The sequence below is a fragment of the Phodopus roborovskii genome, unplaced genomic scaffold (assembly GCF_943737965.1).
Source record: "Phodopus roborovskii unplaced genomic scaffold, PHOROB, whole genome shotgun sequence".
Taxonomy (NCBI): domain Eukaryota; kingdom Metazoa; phylum Chordata; class Mammalia; order Rodentia; family Cricetidae; genus Phodopus; species Phodopus roborovskii.
This window is the reverse complement of record NW_026126625.1, coordinates 1,681,651-1,707,659: the sequence shown is the minus strand read 5'-3', so window position 1 is coordinate 1,707,659 and position 26,009 is coordinate 1,681,651. Positions and strand designations below refer to the sequence as shown.

The 26,009-nt window shown below is 38.7% G+C and overlaps 1 protein-coding gene across 1 annotated transcript in view; it reads right to left on the bottom strand.

The window, feature by feature from the left end:
- Akap13 (A-kinase anchoring protein 13) overlaps window positions 1–26,009 on the bottom strand; it is a 269,583-nt gene that overhangs the window by 37,645 nt on the left and 205,929 nt on the right. The window contains 5 exon segments of the mRNA XM_051206584.1: window positions 5,753–5,927; window positions 13,344–13,476; window positions 15,057–15,099; window positions 20,612–20,740; window positions 24,625–24,733. Coding sequence (XP_051062541.1) covers window positions 5,753–5,927; window positions 13,344–13,476; window positions 15,057–15,099; window positions 20,612–20,740; window positions 24,625–24,733 — 589 coding nt within the window.

Below are 26,009 nucleotides of genomic sequence, written 5' to 3'. Positions count from 1 at the left end.
TGGTCTTTTCCCTACAGAAGGAAGCTGCATGTGGTTATACACAAATCTTACCACTGCTCTCAAATGACTGAACTCTTCCATCACTGCTTCTAGAGCAGGGTGGTAGCCGTAGCTAATTCACTGAACTCCTAAGTTTCTAATGTGGAGTGATTGCAGACTGAAAATGTACTTCTGAGCCTTGGATACTTATTGGGGTAAAATCCTTGAGTTTCTCTGTTATGTTCTTTCTGATGTTCTGTCTGTGATGTGAGATGGGTCAATGACAAGAAGACTGTTGGAAGCTGGCAAGGACACTTGAGTCTGTCCAGAAAGCCCAAATGCAGATTATTCCAGTGTCTGTCATTCCGGTCTGAGCTATTTGCTTCAACTGACCATCTATGTTTAAACATGGAAAATGAGGATTAAATCCTCAGAAGGAAGGTGAGTCATTTTGTGTGTGTGTGTCACTTTTACATGATAGTTTAAACAATGTACTTTCTTTTTCTTTTTTTGTTTTAAAGATTTATTTATTTGTTTATTATGTATAGTGTTCTGTCTGCATGTATTCCTGCAGGCCAGAAAAGGGTACACTAGATCTCACTCATGACAGATGGTTGTGAGCCATCATGTGGTTGCTGGGAATTGAACTCAGAACCTCTGGAAGAGCAGTCAGTGCTCTTAACCCCTGAGCCATCTCTCCAGCCCCCACAATGTACTTTCTAATAAAAAACAACTAATCCTGTTACAGAATTTTGAGATCCATTTAAATTATATATACATTTATACATTTAAAATATCTGTGGAATTGTCTACATGTTATTGTGTGTGTGTGTGTGTGTGTGTGTGTGTGTGAGAGAGAGAGAGAGAGAGAGAGAGAGAGAGAGAGAGAGAGAGAGAATCTGCCTCACATTTCCCTCTTTCCGGTTCCATCCAAACCTGAAGTCATGCCCAGAGGGATGTGGCCACTAACACAAATTCACTGGCAAGACTAGATGCCACTACACTCTGGCTATCCTGGAACTAGCTATGAAACCAGGCTGACCAAAAACTCACAGAGATCTGCCTGCCTCTGCCTCTTTACTGTCAACTTGATTGGACAGAGAAAGGACACACTGAGTGTCTCTATATGGACATTTCCACATTACTAAGCAGGGGAGGCCTCCGATAAATGTGAATGGTACCATCCCATAGGCTGGGGACTCAGGTAAATCGAAAAGGGAAAAAGCTAGAAAGTGTAGGCATTGTTTTCCTGTTTCCTTGGCACTATGACATGACCAGCTCTACTTTGACACACCCTTCCTGAGAAGGTGGACTGGAACTATCAGTCAAAATAAATTATCACTACCTTTTAGTTGTCTTCCTCAAGTATTTGTCAGGAGAAGAAAGTCAAAAGTAATTAGCTGTAGCTAAATCTGACCATGAAGGAGCTTTTGCGAATTGGCACTTGAGCATTTCAAAAGTTCTGGAGATGCCCTATAGAGTTCTCAGATACATGAGCATAATTTAGTGAGTGATTCTGTTGTGAGTGCAAATGCCCAGAATGTTATCAGGAAAAGGGACAGGAAGAACGTTGGTGAGGTTTCTGAAGGGAATGAAGACAGCTCTGTAAACTGGACTAATGCCATTCATTTTAAGCTGTGGCCAAGAACTTGTCTGCATTTTGAGCAAGCCCTGAGACTAAGGAGGTTGAACTTGAAAGTGATGGGTTAAAAATTTTAGTGGAGGAAATTTTGCAAAGGCTCAGCATTCAGGCTGTGGAATGAGCTTTACTGGCTGCTTACAGCAGCACAGAAGTTTAGAAGTATAAGCAAAGTTGGGGCCAGGGAAAAAGGAGCTTCTTAGAGCCACTAAGAAGCCAAGGATATTGAAGGAATAGGAAAGATATCCTGAGGACGTCTCAAAACTGGCTGGACGCCATTCATTCCAAGCTCTAGGGTGTAGAGGTTTTAATTCATTTGAAAACACTGTTTTGAGAAGTCCAGGGCTACCTGTTAGGTAGAGAACTGCTTGTATGGTTGATATTAGGGAAACATGTCACAGGAAAGGATTGGACCAAAGCAATCAGGATCACACTCAACAAAGTCAATATTAAATCCTTTAACTATATTTCAAGCATCTGAGGCAAAGGTGGCACTGGCACACTGTTAGGAAAGTGTTCTGCATGTGCACTCTGAGACTATGCATCCATGTTTCAAGGGGGCCTTAGCTACTGCTTGAACTTGTGGCAGTCCCTGATTTTATTTACATAGTATTAACCATTTTGATTTTTGTTTTTGTTTTTATTTAGGCAGAATCCAAGAGTTATCAGGGGCTTCTACCCTGATTTCAAAGGAAGGAATGAAGGTCAGGAGATGGATAGCATAGCTGTAATCTTCAAAGAAGTCCCTCAAAGGGCAATGCATTAAAACTGTGAAGATGAAGCCAAGGATGAAATGGAGACCCTAGGGACATGGAATATTATCAAAGAAAGGTGCAGTTAATTAGGGGAGCCTGCCTTAAAGGGAGGGACAAAGGAATCATAAACAGCAATGCCATAAGGGCAAACCTGCTCAAGACCTCTGGGCCCACATCATAGCATTATGTGTCTCCAGATGTTGGGCATTTTATTTAATATTTGCCATGTTGGGTTTTGATCTTGTTTAGTCCAAGCCTTCAAGTTATTCATTCATTTTGAATGGGAATGTATACTTTGTGTCACTGTTATTGCCAATACTAAATTTCTTTTTATTAAAAAGGACCTCATCACATCCCTTTCCATAAGGCTCAGGGATACTCCTGGAAGAGGAGATGCAGAGCATGTAAGAGCCAGAGGTGGTAGGAAACTCCAAGGAAATAGTGTTTTGTGGATACAACAAGGCAGAGACACATATGAACTCACAGTGATTTTGACAACATGCCCAAGACTGTGAAGTTCAAGCCAGACAAAATCCTGCATAGATGGGCCAAAATGGGCACTAGCTGAGAAACTATTGGTATGTGATAGCTCCTGTAAAAAGGAGAATCAGTTTTCTTAAATGATGTAACCCCTGGTATGTTGACCACATGTCAGATTAGCTGGGCAACACCAACTGGACTAGACTGGGACATGGAGTATACTCAAAGTCTGATGGGAAGAATGGGTAGATGGTTATGGGAGGAGTTGGGCATGTGTGAATGTGCTCAAGACAGACTGTATGAACTTTTCAAAGAATGGTGGCTTTTTAATGTTTTTCTGATATTAATGATTCACAAACAAACAAACAAAAGCACTTTCATAAGGAACAGGAGGGAATATGCAAAATAATATTTAAAACCAAAAGTAAATTTTTATGGCTTTGCTTTTCTCCCAGTGATGGGGAATGGACTCAAGTTATACAAGCTAGGCAAGTGCTCCCGTGAACTATACTTCCAGCCACTGCAGCTTCCATTTATACTGATTTCTGTTATGATTTGAATGTGAACCAAACCCCACAGAAATTTGTTTCACAATTGGTCTTAAAATGGCTCTTAAAATGAGAAACAGAGTCAACATATAGACTGGAACACTGGTGCCTCACTCAGTCCTATGCTAGGCAGCTCCACTTTACATATACAGTGAGGCTTTCTTGAGGGAGAAGAGGTGTTTCTCACCCAAGACATGGACCAACAATATTGTTCTTTATCTGATCATCATCATGTTGTGATGAATACCTTGCTTTTATGTTCAATAAAATGAAAGAGACAGCTATACAAATTCTTTTCAGAAGCTGTGGTTCAAGGACAATACCAACCATACTAATAATTAACCAGAAAATAAAATGTCAAACCTGTGGCTTTGATCCTTACAATGTACTCTTTGTTAAGTATAGTTTTAAATGCACAAGGTTAATGTGTTTAAAATGTTTTAAAAATAGATAAAGTGGCTTGTTAAAAAAAGGTGCTTATTGACTTCTGTTGTAGCCAACTAAATTAGCTGCAGTACTGAGAAGCGGACTGTTTGCTATGGACAAAAACCTAAAGTGTCGACATTTTATGCTGAGGCAGAGAGTCCTTATTAGAGCCTAGGTTTCAAAAGGAAAGCATTATGGGGATATCGGACACATTGGACAGAGCCTCTTGCTTCATAAAGTTTACCTGAAACTCAGTACTATGTGATGCAGTTCTCAATTTTCTGCTAAGTCAGACACGGAGGATAGCGATAATGTGTGTGATCTCTGCCTGAAGAAATGCATACTGATTTAGTTAAGTGCTTTTCCCTTTAAAGAGCAAAATAAATAGGGCTATAGATTACTTTGGGGGATATAACATATCTTTCACATTAAATTTATAAGAACATATGTGACCAAGCCTTTTTTAATTTATTTACGAAAGTTATAATGGCTGTGACACAGGTAAGACAGGTTTCAGGATCTTTGCAAGCTGTAGCCTCACCCCTCTTTTGTATAAAAGAAAGCAAGAGAGACAAAATTATTATAGAACTTTGAATCTGCCCATATAAACTTTTAGAATCTGCCCATATAAACTTTTAGCTCTTTCAATTCTAGTAAGCTAACTATTTTTAGTAACAGATTACTTGGAATGCACAATAAATGACTCAGAACAGGAGATCATCTTACAGGTGAGAGACTCACTCCTCAGAGTGTGACTTAGCACTGTCTCATCCACATGTGGCACAGGTCTAACATGAGACAAACCATCCAGCCTCCTAGTGCTAGGCCTATGAGGGCTGATTCCTGGCTTGCTTAACTCTGAGCAAAACAGCTTCCAGGTTTTACCTTGATATGCTTTACAAATACAATTACTTTCTATGTGTGCCCTAACACAATTTTGAGAAGTACTGCTGTAGAGCAGATTTGCAAATTATATTATGTGTGACAGATTTAGCCTGTTGCTTCATTTCAGAGTCAATGAGCCACGCATGACTTTTATATTTTAGATGGCTGAAAAAGAATTGAAAAGATGAAATGACATGGCATGCAAAAATTTAAATGTCAGTGTCTGCAAATGAAATTTTATTGGAACAGAGCCATTCTTGTTGATCGATCTATGTCTGCCTTTGCATTGCAACTGTAGAATGCAGTGGCTGTGACACAGACACTTGTTATCTAAGTCTTGTACAGAGAAAGCCAACTGTCTTTTGCTGAGAATGTCTTATCAAAAGGAGAGCCATGCTCAGTTAATAGACTTGTCTTTCAGCAGATCAATAACAGAAACATGGGCTTATGTGCACATGCAGACACTCCTCTGGTAGCCATCATGACTTAATGACAGAAGATGGCTGAATCACATTCCAGAGGACCAGATTTAAAAACAAATGCACAGGGCTGGGTGTGTGTGTGGGGGAGGGGGCCTCAGGAGTAGACTGCTTTCTTATATCAGGTCCTGAGTTTGAATCTCTAAACTGCATGTGTATCTGTGTGTGTGTGTGTGTGTGTGTGTGTGTGTGTGTGTGTGTGTGTGTGTGTGTGTGTGTGTGTGTGCTGGATGTGTGTGTGGGGGGGGCAGAGTATAAAAGTAAGTATATATGATCAGACAAAAGATTGGGGCAGCTTTAAGGTTTGAGGCTATCTATGTTCTGCTTTGATTTGCCAGGTTTCTGGCAATGGGAGGTGGTTTTCAAGCAGAGAATCTGAAATTAGAAATATCTGAAAAAAATTTAAGTTACATGATTAAAATTAGAAGAAAAACACACAGTTACTTCTCCATATAGATGATGATTAGATCACCGGTGGGATGCACAGGAGGCTAGAAACAAACTAGCTTTCTTGAAGCAAGAGACCCTCATCTACTGAAAGGAAGAAAGCATGTCTCTTACTTGCACAAGTGTAGGCATCTTTGTTGGTGAAAGGCTTCATGCACTGGCTGCAGCTGATGGGACCCACAACAGGAATGGGACTGAAAGCATGCCCGTTAACAGTCTTCTTATCTTTCTCCTTCTCTTTAGAGTCTTTCTCTTTCTCCTTAATTTTATCTTTTTCCCTTTCCTTTTCCTGCCAAAGAAAAGGATCAACAGTTAACAGCACTGGAAGGCCTTCCCCTTACCTGAACACATAGATGGCATGTGGTCAACAGAGGGTGGTGTCCACTGCAGACAGAAATGAGGAACAATCCTCTGGGCAACATTTTATTAATTTTCAATCATGCAAGCTCCCATTAGAAAGACTTAGGAGTTCTGAGTCATCAGGGGCTGTTTATACTAACAGACAGGGCAGAGCCCACAGCAGGAAGGTTTTCTTAGTAAGGCATGGCATAGTACACATAGGAAGCACTGAATTTAGGTCAGTTTAGAAAGGGAGCAGAAGGATGGATGGTTCAGTCTGAGGAAGAAAAACAATGTCACAAAGTCTAAAAAGTTCTGTTAAGCTCCTCTCTCCCTTTTACAACCACATGTATGTCCCTGAATAATGGGTCTCCATGACATTTTCTTTCCTACTCTAATCCCAACTATGAAATAACCCTACATATGTATTTTTACTAACTAGAACTCAGTAGGTTACCAGATATTAATTTTGGTTGTGTTCAGTTGTGACAAAGAAGGCTGAAAACTGCACAGAGGTTAAGCATGAAGTCAGTTCTAAGTTCTACTAATGGTAGGACTATAAGCAAATTATTTCTCTGAGCCCCAGGCTTTGCATTTGCAAAATGGGATAGATACCTACTTTACAGTTCTGTTTTTGTTAAAGCCCAGCAACACTAATAACATTTAATACATTATAGTAATTATTCACATCTCACTGAAAATGAGTGTCATCAGCTTATTACTCTAACTCAACACAACTGCAATCTTTTGTAGAGAAGGAAAGGACATTCTGATTTCGGCCGGGAGGAGACAATAACCCAAGAGCAGTGGAACAGATGCTGGTGCATGGGAAATACGAGGCACAGAAAAGACAAGCAGCCTTGTCAGCAGCCTTCCCCAACCACCTTCTTTGTGTCCTCAAGCTGATCACTACAGCACTCATTTCCTCTCAAAAGCCTGGGGACCTGGGACAGGGAATTCCCAAGGCTCAGCTGCTCGCCCTAAAGCCCAACAAGACAGGAAAAGCAGGCCTTGTCTCCAGCTCGAAGAGCAAGGGCTTTCTGAGAACTGTCTTTGATTTTCACTGCAAGGCTTTCTTCTTGCATTACGGCTGCCTCTTAGCTCTGTAAAAGGGAATAGGAAATTGACATTCACCTCATGTTTATTGCAGGCCTGGCCACTACACTAGCTGCTCAACCGACTAACAAGATTAATAGAGTAATTTCCTTACAAAGCATGAAGACCTCCAGTCCTGAGGTGATCTTTACCTACTCTTTTATACTATGATTACAATCTAGGAAAAAAAAATACCTGAGAATGAGCTTCTCAAAGTGAGTGACCATGCTGACCATTAAACACATCATGGCAATGCCACTTGTAGGGGCTATCTAAATAGAGTCAGTCATTTGAAAGACTGCTATCACGCTTCCCATTTTACAAGAGAGAATAATGAATGACATTTAAAATGATAAATAGTTACTTTGTACCAGACACTGAAATTAGTAATTTATATGTATTTTCTTGGGACAGGGACAGTTAGAGCACAGAACCACCAGTGTTAAACTGGACCTGGTATAGTTTTGTATGACTAAAGCTTAGCTCTCACGAACCACATTTACTGTAAAGGGTTGCTGAGGCTCCCTGAGTTGCAAAGGGTTACAAAGCAATGATAAGAACCAGATAGGAACTAAATCTTCTAATTTGCTAAAGCTCAGAACCCACCCAATGGATAAAATGGGTTACTTGTAAAATCTATGATACACGAGAAATTCTCCCTTAACAGAATACATATAACAAAAACCCAAGTGCCAAATGCTGCATTTTAAAACTATAAACAACAGAAAGGATGGGGGGGGGCGACCGCTTTACAAAACAGGAAACTCTTCTGAACAAAAATTAGTAATTGCTAAAGTGTGTAGGACTCAAATTACCAAACGTTGAACATATCTAAATAACCTCTTTTAATATTTTTTGTGCAGATTTCTCCATGCATAAAATGTTAACTTTAAAACCATCTGACTTCTTTCTTTCTTTTTTTCTTTTTGGCCTGAAGGTTAAAACATGCTCCAATGCTTTTTTTTTTTTTTTTAAAAAAAGTTCAATAACACAACTTGCTATGGCAGCTGCATTATTGTCTGAAGAACTGTAATGTTCTTCAGATCTGAATAATCCATTTTCTTACCCTTACAGTAATCCGGACTACTACCTCCAAGGACAAAAACAAAACAACAAACTGCACTGCAGCCTCCTGTTGTTCTAGTCCAGTGCTTTGAAGAGTCCGGGCTCTTACCTGCCCATGTTTTGGTCCTGTGAATCGCACTGTTATGAGAGGAACTTCAGGAAGCCGACCCCATTTTACCGACATGATCTGACCCCCATGCCAGGAAATGCTCTTTCACAGAGGGAGGTGCTCATGGCCGGTATGGCAGACCGCTCAGTAGCTCAGAGCTGCCATTAGCAAAACCATAAGAGGAAGCCAGAAACTGGTTGAGAAAGCGCATGAGGGGGAGGGGTTGAGACTGCTTGCTTCCTTGAGACAGTCTTAACTATTTAAATGCTGTGGGTAAAACTAACTACCCCACACTAAAAAACACAGGAAGTGAGATTAAAATGAAGTACCTTTCAGATACATGTATGGACAGAACTTATAATGTAATATGGGAAATCTGGCAAGGACAGAGGCCACACTTATCTAGCAAACTCTTAATAAAAAAGTAAAGCTTTACACAAAATTATTTTAGCAAAGTCGTCCATGGTAAAATGGGTGACTGATTACTTTTCTTAAATTTAATGTGTCTATATTTAACAATTGCCAACATGCTTTAATTGTACCGTGGAAAAAGAATCTAATGGCATTTAGAAATAGAAGCAACTGATCACAAGGACTCTAGGGTGCTGTAGAAGAAAATCGGTTTTTATTTTCCAAAACTCTCCTTTTAGAAGTCAGGGTGTTCTGGACAACTAATATGATCAGGCGTCTTGGAAAGGATGATGGATACAGTTCTTTCACACACAGGCACAGACACCAGGACCGGGGCTGAAAGTCTCATAATAAAGTTAATAAAGTACATCAGCTGGGGAGGAAGCTAATCCTTTTTACTCAGAAAAAAAATTGAGTCATACAAGGAATTGGTCTAAAATATTTCCAGTGTCTTGTAGTTGTCCTTGTAAAATTAAGAGCCTGATAGAAAGAGATAATCAGTAACATAAAGACCACTCTCTTTATGAAGATGAGCACTATGTATGCAAGGACTTGATATGTGTATAACAAACACAATTTACCAAGCAGAAAACAGTATAACAAAAGGAGAAACTGCCCATCTTCCTCTTGTACTTCCTGTTTAGATCTTTCCAGCTTTCTAAAAAGCATTCAGTATATACATCTTGCAACGTGTGCAAGTTACTGATGACTGTCAAAAGTACATATGCAGAATTGGTAACTAAACCCCCCTATACAATAAAAACTACATCCATAAAAATCTGTCACTATTGGGCAACACATCGTCTAAGAATGTGGACCATTCCCTGTCTAATAGCTGACTTTGGCTACTCTGAGTGTCTGAAGACTGTTGGCAGTCACAGCTAACATGTGGAAAAACAAACACAAGTTTATAACTGTATTCTCACAGATACGTATACAATGTTCACACAGAAACTTTCCTAACTATACTCACAATTTATATGTATTATTTTGGTATAATATTCATTAAGTACTTACGTTTTTTTTTTTTCTTCTCTTAAAAGGAGATATGTTTAGTTAGTGGCTGAATAAAACAAGGAAAATTAGGCACTCTCATTAACACATATTAATAAATTCTCAGCACTTGTAAACACTTCAGTGGTTATAGTACTGGCCCTAAGATGTGCAAGGCCCGGTATTCAATTCCCGGCACTGAGAAGAAAAAAAAAAAAAAAAGGACCCTAAACAGGTTAAAAAGAAGTGAAAGCTCATCGTTTTTATAGGAAAATTAGTGTTAATATCTATGGTTTCACTTCCCTTTTTAAATAACATGTGAAGCATTCAACAGGAAAAACAGTAGATCAATACTCATTTATTTGTGCATTGGATTGGACATATGACTATTTTTTTTCTCATTACATCTGCCTATATTGACAAAGTGACAGTGTTCACAGCTTGTATAACGGTCTTATTTAAAAGTTAGCCTGCAACCACTAACTAGAAGGACGACATATTAATATATCTGGCCATTGGAGCACTTGTAAACAACTGCTAAAAGGAATAGTACTACAATCTGAGGAATTATGTATTTACAATTTTTGGAGTTTCCCACTGCTGGATGACAGTATAGCCCCCCAACGATCAAATTTTGAAGCCAAGTCTGAAAAGGGGAACCAGGCCAATTGCAAAAGAGTGTTGGTCATTTTGCCTAAGGAGAGTAGTGGAGGCAAGAGGTCAACTGGTTCTTTGACAGTGATAACAGACTGACGCTAACATAGATAGCTTTTTGTTCCTGTCCCATCTCATCACCTCCCTCATACCTAATGCTAGTACTTGGAAGTAGAAACATATTAAAGAAAAAGGAAAAAGAAGCTACTTAAGTGAGAGATGTGGCTGAAGAGAAGGCACACAATGACAGGCAACATGTGTGGGGAGCCAGACCATAGGCAGCCCTGCCCGAGTGCTATCCAGCCTTATTACTTGAGACACATTTTATTCAGGTTTGTGGAGTATGGAAGTTGGGGTGAGATTCCGTTTTAAAGGTCAAGTTCCCGTTTCTGAGTATGGACCCACATTATCTTTTTTGCTGTCTGTATTACCCCTGTATTACCCCCTCAGCAAACTCCGTGTCATGTTCACCATGTGGATTCAAAAGCCATGCCATTGGAGAGGTGGTGGGTCGAAGAGAATCTCCACTCACTTGCTGGTCTTACAATTATGTGTGTATGTGTTTGGGTAAGACTCCACAGTTTAAAAGCAAAACAAAAACAAACCAAAACCAAAACCAAAAACAAAAAAAAAAATATCTTGAAATTCAATCAAACCAGACCACAACATTTTCCAGGTTAAGACTGAGCACTACAGACCACTGAGCACAGAGGCCATTTAACAATATGTGGCTAGTTTATATTAATTTTCCCAGGGGGGTTTTCTTTTGTTCACGGCGACTACTGACCAATCAATCAATCAATCAATCAATCAATCAATCAATCAATCAATCAATCAATCAAGCTAAACAAAACATGTAGGTTCTGTTCTTGCCAGTATGTGGGATACTGGGTTGTATCACATCCTATATATTTTAGCTCTAAAACAAGCATAAGAATGAAGCCAATACTTAAACACATAATTAGGCTAGAAATTATTTACTAGACTGTGTCTTCATTTTGCACTTGGTAAGAAAAATGGTGAAAAAGCAGATTTTGGTATAAGGGTTTTATGGGGGAAAAAAATCCCTAAAAGAAAGGACCAAACCTTTGTACTATTTTCAGGCCATGGTGTCACAGCTCAGATAGTAAATGTACCCCAAAGGCACTTGCTCCCTACACGGTGACACTGTGTGCAGATGGTAGGACACACAGGAGGAAAGGGCCTACTAGAAGGGACTTACTGAGGTGTGTGCCTTTGAAGGGGGTTAGGAGCATGGCTCCTGACTCACTCTTTGCTTCTCCTCCTGCAGACACTCTGACTGTGAGGTACTCACCATCTAGGTGAACACAGGCTGACAGCTCTGAAGTCAAGGTAAATCTCTCTTCCTCAGAGCTGATTTTATCAGGTAATTTGTTACAGTAATAGAAAGCTAATTCAGCTAGTAACATCAATTGGCTGTATTTCTATCCGCTCACATAACTGAGTGCTTGAAGGCTTAGTTAGAGAAAAAAGGGCATTTTTTTAATTGAAAAAAATTAAATGTTTTTTGATCATGTTTTCCTCCCAGATCTCCCCCATTACTCTACTTCCCCAACTGTATATTCTTTTCTTCTCTTTCTTAAAAAAAAAATTCCAAACCCAAAAAAAACCCCCAAAACATCAAGAAATCCTGCAAAAGCACAAAAATGAAACATCAAAACAAATAAGCAAAAGAACAGTAAGACAAAAACAAAACAAAACAAAAACAAAAACAACAACAAAAAAAGCCAAAACAAAGCAAATGAAATAAAAATACCATGGCGTTCATTTTGGGTTGGCCAACTACTGCTGGACACGGGGTGTGTAGTTGCTATGAAGAGGGTATATTTTTAGATGAACGCTGTTGAGTTCAGTATATATGTATACACATGTGTGCTTATGTGCATATACTTATATATGCAATGTACAGAGATATGTTTCAGTGATTCATTTCAAGAGGTCCTTTGATTGCTTATTTCTTTACACATGTAGATAGATGATTATAGGTAAGTAAACAGTGCAGGGAACGTGGTGGGGTAGTGTTTCCCTCACTTGTTTGAAATGAAAATAGTTTTGGTTTGAGATCAGGAGTCAGTATAAAAAAGTTAACTTCTTTCTTTTTAAGACATATCACAGTCAGGTGGTGGTGGCACACGACTTTAACCCCAGCACTGGGGAGGCAGAGGCAAGCTGATCTCTGGGAGCATAGCCTGGTCTACAGAGTGAGTTCCAGACAGCCAGTACTATACAGTGAGACCCTGTCTTGAAAACAAAAGACATTAAAAACACACAAATCAAAATATTGAGAATATGTGGGGTTACTATAGATTTATTTCTTAGTTTATAGAATCCTGTGATGAATAAGCAACAACTGTATTGGGGAAACTGAGTTTAGATGTCACTGGAGCCACTATGAGGGGGCTGGGAATTGAGTTCTGGTCCTCTGGAAGAGCTGTCAGTAAGTGCTCTTAAACTCCTGAACTATCTCTCCAACCCAAATTTAAGTATCTTAATTTAGCTTCTTAATTATTAAAGAGGATACACCACAAATCTTCCTAAATAGAAACAGATCTAAGTAGGTCTTAAACGTTCTTGTAATTTTCTGAAGCATAATTTTCTTTCCTATATATCTGTTATATACTTTTCATTTATGCTTTGATCTCAGCCTAAAGTCCTTCCACTGGATTTTAAACCTGATTTAATCATTTCTGCACTGAGGTTCAATGTATGGGACGAGGGGCTAGAGGGGTTGGGGTTGAACCTCTTCCCCGCATTAAACAGGCAGTCCTTAAAGAAGGGGGTAAGACCAGCACCAGCAGGGCTCGTGAAAGGGTACAGTGAGTTGATTGATGCATGGGCAACATTTGGTGTGTGGTAAAACAGTGGCAGCATTACTAGCTGCTGCTTGCATTGTTACTTTTCTCCAGGCATGAGACTGTTTCAAAGTACCTCTGAAATTATTCCCATTTGTTCCTGTTGCTTATATGCAGTGGTGACTGACTGAGGTGGTCACACAGAGAATGCCCAGGAGATACTTACTTTGCTCTTCTTGCTGCTGGACATTTTATTCCTGATGTAGCTGAAGGTGCGACTAACTTTTGTCCCACTCTTCCCTTCAAAATCCTTTTTTGAGGGGCTCGGTGGCAGGAAGTTATAGTTTTCTTCTGTTATACTGGATGAAAACAAAAAGATGATGTTTTTCGTGACTAGAAAAGTTAAACAGTGGGCTGAGCAAGAAGCAGGCATAGGCTACTGAATGGTCTCATATACTATAAAAGCAAATATGGAACTGAGCATAAAATAGCATTGGATATACCAACTTCTTCGCACACAGTGGAATGAATGGCAGGGTGTGTGCTGAGAAAGATGGCAAAACAAATTTTAGGTCAGGACATCTCTTGTAGTCTTTAGGCCTATCAACGAACTACAGACTGGTCCAGGAAGCAATATACAATTTTGGAGTGAAGAATAAGCATATTTCAGGCTGACTGTAGACAGATTTGTTACAGAGATTCCTAGAGATCCAAATTTACTGATTTACTTGTTCAAAAAGTCTATATGAAATTTAAGTGCATCTAATCTGGACAGATTCTGATTTTAGGAAATTTATAATGGTCGATTTCCTTAAAGTATACTTATAAATACATTATAAGGATAAAGACTCCATCTAATTATTTTGCTTGTCTATTTTACAACAGCCATTCATCTTCACACCATTCCACAGGGCAGTAGTGTTAGCCTCTGAGAGCGCATTTGTAAGTAGAATCACAAGAGGACCCTCTTAACAGCCATATTTACATATATGTGATAGTTATAAAACAAAGAAGTTCATTTTTTTTTTTTTTAAGAGAAAACAGGAATGGCATAAAAGCAACTGCTCTAGAGAAAGAAAGATGACCATGTGAAAGCAGCATGAAGAGAAACAATCACTGGAAGGACTCAAGGTCACAATCATAACTGAAGTCTTTGTGAGAAGGAGGGCAACTTAAAATCATCAGAAATCTAATGACACTGAATCACAAGGTTTAACTTCATAAACATACACAGGGGAAACAGAAATGACAGGAATCTGTGCATGTTGTCAAGTCCAGCTGGAATGAATCTCAGTGGTAGACCGCTTTCTTAGCATGCACAAATCCCGGGGTTTGCTCCCAGTATTAGAAAGCAAAGAGATGGGGAGAGGAGAGAAAAGAAAACCTCAATTCTACATGGACAGAGGTATATACTACATGCAGCTTTCCTTTTTTGGAATGGGGATAGAAACCAGAGTCTCATATATGCTAACTAAGCACAACCATTGAACTACATACATCACCAACCCTCAGCTTTAAAGGTTAAGAAGATAGCAACACTGACTGTGTAATTCACATATGTAGCATACGTGAACGCACGCACATACACACACATGCCTGTATGTATTATGAAGCAAAATATTATATTTATTCAAAAACTAAAAAATTCCCATAAGCCAAGTAACTTAAGTGTATATTGTCAAATAAGTATATTTTATGTGAATAAAAGCAAATAACCATCTTTACCATACACACAAAATAAAGAGTAAGAGAGGTGACTGAAGACAAAGCCTTCATTATGAAAACACTACTTTCTAATTATTTCAAACTTGCCAGTCAAGGAAGTCAGAACCTGGGTGAGCTCAAAGAACTTAGGATATTCAAATTAAATGTGGCACGATAGCTAGTATTGTCTTCATTTCATTTTGGGAAAAGGAGTAAGAAAATAAATGCATCCTACCTCTCAGTCAGGTTAGCACTGGTACTGTGGAAGGGCCGTGAATCTAGAAAACAAAAACAGTAGAGGTAACATTAGCACACAAGGATCTTGTCCTGATGACAGATAAACCACCTAAAGATTCTCAGATAAAAAGCACAAAGTCTTTGAAAGTCAGTGCATGGTACCTCTTCCTTAAAAAGTTTAGGAGAAGGAGAAATTAAACTGGAAGCTTTCAAATTAGAATGGAAACAGGAGGCAAGAGAGTGAATTTTTCATGAAGAAAGCAAATATAATCCAGGATCCAAGTAACTGAAAATACTAGTTTTTATGCTTAAATACAGGTGAAGCACATTTAGCTTCTGTTTTTAATGAATACTCAGTTCCCATAGGCCATCCTTCTGAGATGTTATCAAAGAATATAAAAGAAAAAAGTAAATGGTACAGCTTCTACTTTTGATCCCATTTGTAAATATTTCCATCTGAGTAATCTATTATTGTCTGATATTTTCCTGGGCATGGAGCAGAGTGCTGCCTCAAAAAGCCCTGGCACCACCTCTGGTTTGGAAAGACTTCTCCAGATCAGCTCCTCAACTGTGAAATGAGGGGAACCAGACTGTTACGTCTTTCAAGTTGCCAGTGATAAAACGATTGGGGTGGGTGCCTTCTTTCTCCTCCCTTAAGAGAAATGGAACCCAACTATGAAAATTCCAAGGCTAAGTGAGGTAGCAGGGAGTAAATGGAAAAAGTGAACAGCAGAATTATTTCTCTATGGCTAAATAAAGGAATAAATAAGAAATTTAAAATAAGAATGATTTGAACTACTATTGGGAATTTAGAAGTGAGCAAAGTTAAAAGGTGAATGGCTTTTAACTTTTAGTATAATAGCCGACACCTAATTACTATATAATTAACTACTGTTATCATGTGGTGAAAACATACACACTTTCTTCTGTAAGGTCACTTTTGAGAGCCTCTGAGGTTATTATGAGTAAAACTTGATCTGAGAGATTTGAAGATGCTCCACAATGACATTATTGGCATTTTGAATTCTTTTAACCTCAAATCTGTTCTACATTTTAAATATAAAATTACAGTTGATATTGTAATTGTTGTTACTATATTGAGCATCTTAATATTCAACTGGTAGGACTAAAGTAAACAAAACATTAAAGGAATCTTTAAACTTCTGTTTTCCTGCACTTGGCAACTTGGGGTTTGTGGTAGTTTGAGTATAATTGGACCTCAAAAACTTATAAGAAGTGGCGTTATAGGAGGTGTGGCCTTGTTGGAGGAAATGTGTCACTGTGGGGGTGGACTCTGAGGTCTCCTATGCTCAAGCTAGGCTTAGTTCAGTTCACTTCCTGTTGCCTGTGGATCAAAATGTAGGAATCTCAGTTTTTTCTCCAGCACTATGTCTGCTTATACACCACCATGTCCTGCCATTACGATAATGAACTAAACCTCTAAAATTGTAAGCCACTCAATTGAATGTTTTCTTTTGTAATAGTTGCTGTGGTTATGATGTCTCTTCACGGCAGTAGAAACCATAATTAAGACAGTATTTAGTATCAGGGACTGTGGTGTTGCTCTGACAGGCCTGAACTACGTTGTCGTTTGAAGGAGTATGAACCTTGGGACTGTGGATTAGAAAACCAATTGGACACAAGTAATGCTTATTGGGCCCTCTTAGGAGCATGAAAAGACAGCATGAACGTGATTTCATAAACTGGGGGTGGGGGTAGGTGAGGGGATGGGTGAGAGGGGGCTGGCTCAGGAGGTTTCAGAGGCAGTAAACGTGGCCTAGAAATTGTTCTTGTGATATTTTGCTTTTTGCCCTTGTCTTAAGCGTTTGCCTGAGGCTAAAGTGGAAAGATTCAGGTTAATTTCATTGTCAGAGGAAATTTCAAAACAAGCCTAGTATAGACTCTGCTGTGTGGTTACTAGTGTTCATGCTTATATATGCTTATAATGAAAAGTAGCAAGTTGAGTAAGGAAAAATACAAAATGTACAATTTGAGGAGAAAAAGAGCTCTAGGAAGTGGAATGGAACTAAGTCCTGTGTTCAAGGAGATAAACAGATTAAGAAATGGAATATGGGAGTGGTGACACCATGGCAAGATCCCACTCAGATAAGTTTCCAATTTATAAAAAAGAGTTACAGAACAGCTTAGAGCCAGGTGTGGTGGTACACACCTTTAATCCTAGCATTGGCAAAGCAGAGGTTGGTGGATCTCTGACTTTGAGGACAACCTGGTCTACAGAGCAAGTTTGAGAACAGCTAAGCTTAGGCAGTGAAGGAAATCATCAAAAACAGAAAGTTGATGAAGATGTAATTGAAATACTTCTGAGTTAAAGCCAGATCACAAAACAGATCTAATTTTGTGACAGGATTAGGCAGTGAAAGAAATTACTGAAAACAGAAAGATGATGAAGAGGTAATTGAACAAAGGGGCCATGTTCCAGCCCCAGTAAGCAGCAGAACTTGGAAGTTTTGGCCATGTGGTTCTATTTTAACATCAAAGACAGAAGAAAGGCATTATGGAATATTCCTCCATGACTAAGGAAAACTGTTGAGGACAGGCATGTGTCAGGGGTGTCCCTGTGAAGCTGTGAAGGAGAAGCCTGAATTGCCTTGGAGACTCCAACTTGTTAAAGATGCCAGAGTTGTGGGCTACCTGCCAAGGAATGCTCCTAACAGAAAAGAAGTGTGTTGCAGTCAACAAAGCTGAAAGGAGTTGGAGATCTGAAGAACATTATGACATCAGACATGGAGATGCAGAGTTTGGAGTTTGCCCAGCTAGTCTTTGGTTTTGCTTTAGTCCAGTGTTTCCTCACTATGTTCCATACCCTATGTTGTGGAATGTATAACCTGTACCACTAAATGTCAGAAGTATGTGATCTGCTTTTAATTTTAAAAGGGATTAGAGTTAAAGAGACTCCAGGATTCTCAGAGGACTTTGAATGTTGGGCTTTTAAATGTTGAGACTGTGACAGACTATGGGGACTTTTAAAGTGGACTAAATGCATTTTTGCATTATGATATGGTTACAAGCTTGCCCACAAGCCAGGGAGTGGAACATGATAGTTTGAATGAAACTGACCTCCATAACCTTATAGGGAGTGGCACTATTAGGAGGTTTGGCCTTGTTGAAGTAGGTGTGGCCTTGCTAGAGGAAATATGTCACTGTGGGGGCAGGCTTTGAGGTCTCCTATGCTCAAGCTAGGCCTAGTCAGTTCACTTCCTGTTGCCTGTGGATCGAATGTAGGACTCTTACCTCCTTCTCCAGCACCATGTCTGCCTGTACACCAACATGTCCTACCATGATGATAATGAACTAAATCACTGAAACTATAAGTCACCCAATTAAATATTTTCCTTTATAAGAGTTGCCATGGTGTCTCTTCACAGCAACAGAAGCCCTAACCAAGATAAGTTTCTTCTATTATATTTACAGTATTTGATAACAATTGCTTGGGAAAAAAGGATCTGATGTCCAATTCTGCAGAATCTAGTTGTGAAACTATAAACATTTCAACCTAGATATCTTAGTTAACTTTAAACAAGAGATGGATTGAAACAATGGCTTGTAATTTTTCCCACCCAGTAGCCTCAATGAAATAAGTATTTAGTTCTCCCAGACTGCCAAGACTTCACGGTACATTTAAACAAGTCACTAAATTACCACTCTAGTAAACTATACAAAGTAAAAGTCAAATTCTTATTGCAGAAAAATACCCAACAAAAAACTTGGCCAAGCGGGGGTGGGGGGAGAAAGAAAGACAAAACAAAAATACTAGTTGATTCTGTGAAACAGATGAAAACTAAATACCTATGATTAGGTATCAAGAAAATCTATGGCACCACCTCTAAGAGTTCCCAATGGTTTTATTGCTGGAAAAGAATTTATTTCAGTTACTATGACTTTTTACATGTGGTTCTGGAAAAAAAAATGGATTCATTTACCACTGCCACCAAAATGAGTGCCTCTGAAATTCCTGAAGTGAGGAGACTTTAAAAGTATGCAATAACATGGGCCATTTCCATGACAAAACTATAAACAGAAGAAAATAAACCTGTCATTAACCCATTAAATATTATTGCAGATAAATAACGTTTCAACCAGATTTTTATTTTAAGACACAAAATAATATATAGGTCGACTATAAGTCTAAGGATTTGGGGCTGAAATCATTGAACAACAAAATGTGTTCTATAGAACAAGAGTCTCATGGAGCATAGATGGTTTTATGCATTATTATGGTTTCCCTAATTTAAAAAATTGGGAAGTATAGCATATCAAGTACTGCTTTGGGACATCACAATGTGTTAATAAGTATCTTAAAGCTTAACTGAGCTTCTCAATGTGTTACACTACTCTCTCCCCATTAATCTGACTGGTGGTTTAAGAAATGCTAGACACTGCATTCAAAACACCCCACTGCTTCTGTATTTTTAAGATTACAGTGAGATCATTACAGTTTGTTTCTAGTGATAATGAAGTTCTACTGAGGTTTCAGTTTGTTATTATAACCTGACTATTTGCTATAGTACTACCAACTTTCGGACCAAAGAGATTTGAGAACTTCTGAACACAAAGTTGAGGTGAATGTTTTGCACCTTTCTAACCAGTACAAGGAATAAAATGTGAATATCTCATTGTTTCTTTGTGAAGTATCTTTTAATAGCAAAAAATACACTTAACACCAATGCGGCTACCATTTAAAACTAAACCATATCTCTCTGCCAAAGACATTTTCCTTAAAAAGACACACAAAGCGTGGCCACAATAATTTTTATACATTGTTGCTACTTCAGATCAGCAAGTAGAATAAATGTTAGGCACTCATAATATTAGTTCTAACACAACCACTCATTACTTTATGATAGAAATAGTTTTCCCATTTAAAAAAAAAAATGTAAGTTCCAGAGTATCCTAGAAGCCCTTCAAAATTGGAGTCAAGGTCTTCTAATAGAAGAAAACTCAGTTGCATTTCAAGTTTACTAAAATTGATTTCTCAAAAATGTTCATACCAGTGTTACTATGAACTTATTAATTTGAAGCCTGTAACTCCCTGAGGAGTGTGGCATAAGATAGACTTTTACAAAACCAAAAGTTGAAAAAAAGATATGTAACTTCCATTTCCTAATCTATGGGATCTAATCTCATAGCTTTGTTTTTCAATTATATGAAAAGATTGAAAGAGAACCTAAGATAGAGAAAAGTGGATAATTGAAATTCAAACTGAGGTATCAAGCAGGAAGTTTTGTAAAACTAGCACTCAGTATTACAAAGGGCAGAAGTGGGGTGAGACTATACCCTCACATTTGAGAGTGTATTCTGGAAAGACACCTGTGCTGGAACCAGGAGGCCACCGAAACAATCAGCATTAGTAGTTATAAGTACAACAAAAACCTGGTTTCAGCAAAATTGATTTGCAAAGGCATGCAAGTCAAGCGACAGCACACAAGGAGAGAAAAGCCCTCAAATGATTTAATTCTTTTAGTAGCAAGCCTATAACATTTAAAAACTAGCCAGACTTTGGAGAACAACTAGACACCAAGTCAGCTTACTTACTATGCAACTCCTCCTCCTCATCACTGGAATAAGAGGAGCCAAAAGAAAAGAGAGTTTTAGATTTAAGGAGGAGTGGAGAAACACTGAGGGAAAAGGAGATCCACCTTGATGGCTTCAACTGCTGCTGAGCTGAGAAGTAGGATAACAGAAAGACATTAGAGCATGCAAAAGTTATGCCAGGACAAAGAAAAAAGTACTTCCAACCTATGTGGAAACAGGATAATGTTGATGGCCTTCAGGATCTCTTCCTTCCTTCCTTTCTTCCCTCCTTTCCTCCTCTCTCTCCCTTCCTTCCGAGACAGGGTTTCCCTGTGTAGTCCTGGCTGTCTTGGAACTTGCTCTGTAGACCAGGCTGGCCTCCAACTCAGACCTGACTCTGCCTCCCAAGTGCTGAGATTAATGTTGTGTGTCACCACTGCCTGGTTAACAATGTATTTTATTTATATATTCATTTCTGAACATGAAAAACTGTAATGCTGTTTAACAAATCACCTAAATATATGTACTTGTTAGATTGGAAAACAAGCAAACTGTTGTTAATAGTCATATTCACACCTTGTGTTTTTCTTTACAGTGTACAGACATCCAACAGTGATGCTGCTCAGGGTTCAGTATTTACTCCTCTTCTCACTCATCCCAAATTTCCTACTTCACTCCTACCTCTACCATGTACATAATATACTAGGGTTTCCTTTCTCTCTTCAAGCTCTACTTCAAGGTAGGGCTCTTTCAGGATCAGACTCACTCATCTCCTTGCTCACTTGTGTGTGTGTGTGGACACTCCACAAGCAGCTGAAACCCAACAAATATAAAAGGAAATATGTCTTTTCCTGCTATCTTGCTCTTCCTCTAGTCCTTTACCAGCCAAGTCATATCTAACATCTTTACTCAAGGTACAAAGTTGGGAGCCACCACTAGATCCTTAAAGCATGCCTCATTTGGGCTTCTTTGAACTATAACTTCTCTCCTGAGATCACTATTCTGAAACAGCTGCATTGCAAACCTCAAGGAACCTTCTATTTGACCTGTAATGTTTTGCTTCCCAACATTATTTCCATTGTGGCTGGTCTGAAGTTCTCTAATCAACACGATTCTACTGCTTTTCTAGTTTCTTTTGGTCTAAATTTTCTCCTGAGGTCTGATACTTCTAGAATAATGAGTGTTTACTTTGGTTGCTTCATTTACTATTTTCTATTATATTCAACTTGTTCTTGTGTCTGTAAATAGTAACTATAGTCAAGAGAGAAACTACCAGTAAGTGTGTCCTTCTTCTGCCATTGTCTAGTTTGATGTACAGTAAGGGTTGGACTGAAAAATTGGATACATGAACCTTTCCCTTTATTGGGCTTTTGGGAACCATAAGGCCCTAAATCAAATGTGAAGAAATGGCCTGTACATATATGAAAGCTACACCAACCGCATCAGATTATAAGGTGAGCTCTCACCAATGGGGTGAAATGAACTTTTTGCCCCCATGTGCTTGCTTGCCCAGGAAAGGTCTCTATCTATTCTCTTTTATAAAAGTAAACTGCCTTGCTGAGTTACTTTTGCTGTTTGTCTGTGTGATATCAGGAATATGATTTCTAATAATTTGAGGTTCTTTTACAACGTGATGTTCTTGCTTCTAAAACTGCTTAAAGTCAGGGAAAAAGAGACCTTGGCATTATTTTGGGTCATTGTGAATTGCATAACTCCATGCTCATTGTACAGCAGGAAGTACACTAATGATTTTAGTTCACATTAAAACTAGAGTACATTATCCTTACTTAACTGCTGAAGTTGAACTGAAGGTAAAGGGTTTCTGTAACAAGTAGTCATTCGGCCATTATATGTGCTTACATAAAACATAAGTTAAACTGTCTCAAGAAAATTTGACTGTAAACTGAGTGTGATGATATTTGCCCATAATCCTAGAACTTAGGAGGTGGAGGGTCTCATGCATGCTCAACAAGAACTGAACTCTAATGAACAGCAGGCCCAACTTCCCTTAAAATAAAACGCATGTGTGTGTATATTTATGTTCAGGTGGGTACACATAGGAAAACACAAGAGAGAGTCAAGGCCTCCTTGAACCTGGAGCTCATGTTACTTAGCTAGGTTGGAAGGAGCATGCTCCAGTAGTCTTCTTGCCTCCGCTTCCTATAGCATGCTGGGCTCATAGGAAAGCAGGAGAGCATGCCTAGCTTGCTATGTAGGCACTGGGATCCAAACACAGGTACTCATGATTATAGAGCAAAATAATTACCCTTTATGCCATCATTCTACTGTGAAATATTCCAAGCTTACACCTCCAGTTAGCCAAGATACAAGACAAAACTGCTCATTAGTGAAGGACAGCTATATTAGTTTCCAGTTCTTTTGAATGAAATTTTAAGAGGACACTGAAAAAATACCACAAACAGCAGGAGCTTGTGTTTAGTCTTCAGAAGACCTGGCTGTATAGTGAAGAACATGTATATTACTCCCTTTTAGATCTAACCTTTGCATCATGATCTCATACTCTAATTACTCTTGGAAAATAAATTTTAAAAGAGGCTCCTTGATCTAAACAGATGGCTCAGTGGTTAAGAGCAATGGCTGTTTTTCCAGAGGACCTGGGTTTGATTTCCAGCACCCATATGGCAACTCACAACTATGTGTAACTTTAGTCAGTGCCCTCTTCTGGACTCTGTGGGTACAGCACATATGTGATAATAGACATAGATATAAGCAAAACACCCACACACACACAATATAAACAAATCTTAATAATAAAAGGAGGTTCCTTAAGGAACAAATTGGTGACAAACATTTATATAATTAAAATATGTTTGTAAGCATTTTTCTTCACAAATGACCTGTGTGCATAGAGTCCAACTGTCAATATACTCTTGACAGCCAATTAATCTACAACTGCAGTTTTACAGTCAACTTTCAGACTACATCCTCTGGTACTTTCTTAAGTACAAATGTCCATCAGCTCTGTCTGGCTGAGCTTGACATTTCTGAGTGTGCAGACTAGATTGTCTTCTCTCAAGTTTAGCAGGGACAAGATCACTTGAGAAATATTTCTATATTTTAAAGGAGCCTACTGTGACAATAACACTCATTTCAACATCTGTCCCAGGAAAAGGTGAGAAAAATGAAATGTGTCTACATTAGGTCAATTAATCATGATTAACTTCCTGACTCAGAAAATTATATTAACACAGGAAAGAGTATATTTGTTTTTAACTTACTAAATTATTTAGAGGTAAAGAAACCTAGTATCTCTGGGTGGTGGTGGTATATGACTAATCCCAGCATTCGGGAGGCAGAGGCAGGCAGATCTCTGTGAGTTTGAGGCCAGCCTGGTCTACAAATTGAACAGGCTCCAAAGCTACAGAGAAACCCTGTCTTGAAAATCAAAAGAAAAAGAAAAGAATCTACTCTCTGAAGAGGAGTGATAAAGAAAGGGAGTATTCTGGAAAAATATGAATTATAGTTAACATTTGGGGGTTGGAGGGAAGAAATACATAAATTCTTTACACTAAGTTTTTTGTTTGTTTGTTTTGTTTTTAGAATCAGGGTTCCTCTGTATAGCTCTCGCTGTCCTGTAACTCACTCTGTAGACCAGGCTGGCCTTGAACTCAGAGATCTGACTGCCTCTGCCTTCTAATGTGCTGGGATCAAAGGTGAAGGCCACTACCATCTGGCTTCTTTACACTATTTTAGCCAGGGATTTTTCTTGCCATGTATTTTTCTAGTGAGAATCATTTTTATCCATTTTTCAAGTCTGAAATTACTTCAAAGCCCTTTTTAAAAATGTTATCATATTTACACTCCACAATATAACAAATGCAATATATGTACCAAAGAGGTTTCTGTGTTAGCCAAAGGAAGAGCTGGCCGCTGATCTCTACATTAGCGTTTCTGTGAAGCCACTTAGTCAAAAGAAGAAGCAGACAAAATCTGCAAGTTAATAAGATCCTAAAGTAAAAAAGTTTAGGAAAAGTGGTTAAGATATATTTATTTTTAAAAAGTGGTATACTCACTGTCCAATCCAGGATGACTAATAGTCATTAATGAGATGGATTTTGTCAATGGAGAAGAAATGGCTGATGTACAGTAATTAAATCCCTGTTGTTTAGACCTGTGACACATCTATGAAAAAAAAAAAAAGGAATGAGTTCTAAGTACATGTTCAATATATTTAGACATGTGCAGAATTTACACTGACCCAACCTGGTGAAGGGAGACTTGAAATCCAGTCTGCTTCTGCCACTAAACAGTTACTCAGCTTTCCTATGCCTGCTTTTTTTTTTTTTTTTTTTTCCACCTGAAACTGGTGAGTGTATTCATCATTCACAGTGGTTTTACAATCCTCAGAGCATCTAACAATGTTTTATATTGAGTACGTGATCAGTAGGTATTTGCTGGGCACACAATCTGGTAACTTCACCGGAAGTCAAATACTGTAGTATATTGCTCCTTTGAAAAAAAATCAAAACATCTTCACAGACATACAGTATGATATGCTGCTACTCTGATTATAAGGAGTTGGAAACTGGGATGTGAGTAGAAGGATTTCAAGAGCATTAGCAAAACAACCATGCATTTGGGAAGGAGCTAAATCTTTTTCACTTCCTCTTTTGATTCCACACGAACCCAGGGTGACTGCAATTTAGTAACTTAACTTCCTGGGCAGTGTTACTGGCAATTTAAATCCACAGCATTTTAAAAGCTGTGTAGTCCCAAGCAAAAGCAGAAGCTCCTTTTAACACCCCTGAAGGAATCATGGTGCCTGGTGATAAGGGACTCAGGCCTCTTTTGAGACAACTCATTCTAATCGTCTCACAAGATGAAATCTGCCTCTTCATGACTCATTCGAGTTGAAAGAGAGACACTGAACATCTACTGCTAGCATGCATTCACACTCATTTGGGCCAAAGATGACTTCTGATTATTTAGAGCTTGTTCCATCTGTAACCATGGAATCTGAGACAAACAGTTGCTATGTTTCAGATACAACTGGGAGGCCTGAAAAATGACCTCAGCGAATAGCAGAGACTTTCAAGAGGAAGTTGGCTGCAGGCAACTTGTCTAGATCAGAGAGATACACGCAGCACAACACCCACACTGAGGCTGTGCACAAGAGGAACTAAAGGTAAGATGAAAGTTCTAGGAAGACTGAATAGCAAAGCAGAGCAGAGCAGAGTATGGTATAGCACAGCACAACAATGCTGATGTTTATCTAGAAATGTTGATTTTATCTATAAAGATTAAATCGGAAAGAGAACAGTGGTAATTAGTATCATTTACTAAAAGACAATGGTCATTTGTCAAGTTTCTGGAAATTATTCCTCTCAGAAAAGGGCACGCAAACAGTATTAAGAAAATTAAAACAGTCTTATTAAAACCTGTCTACTTCTAGGTCATG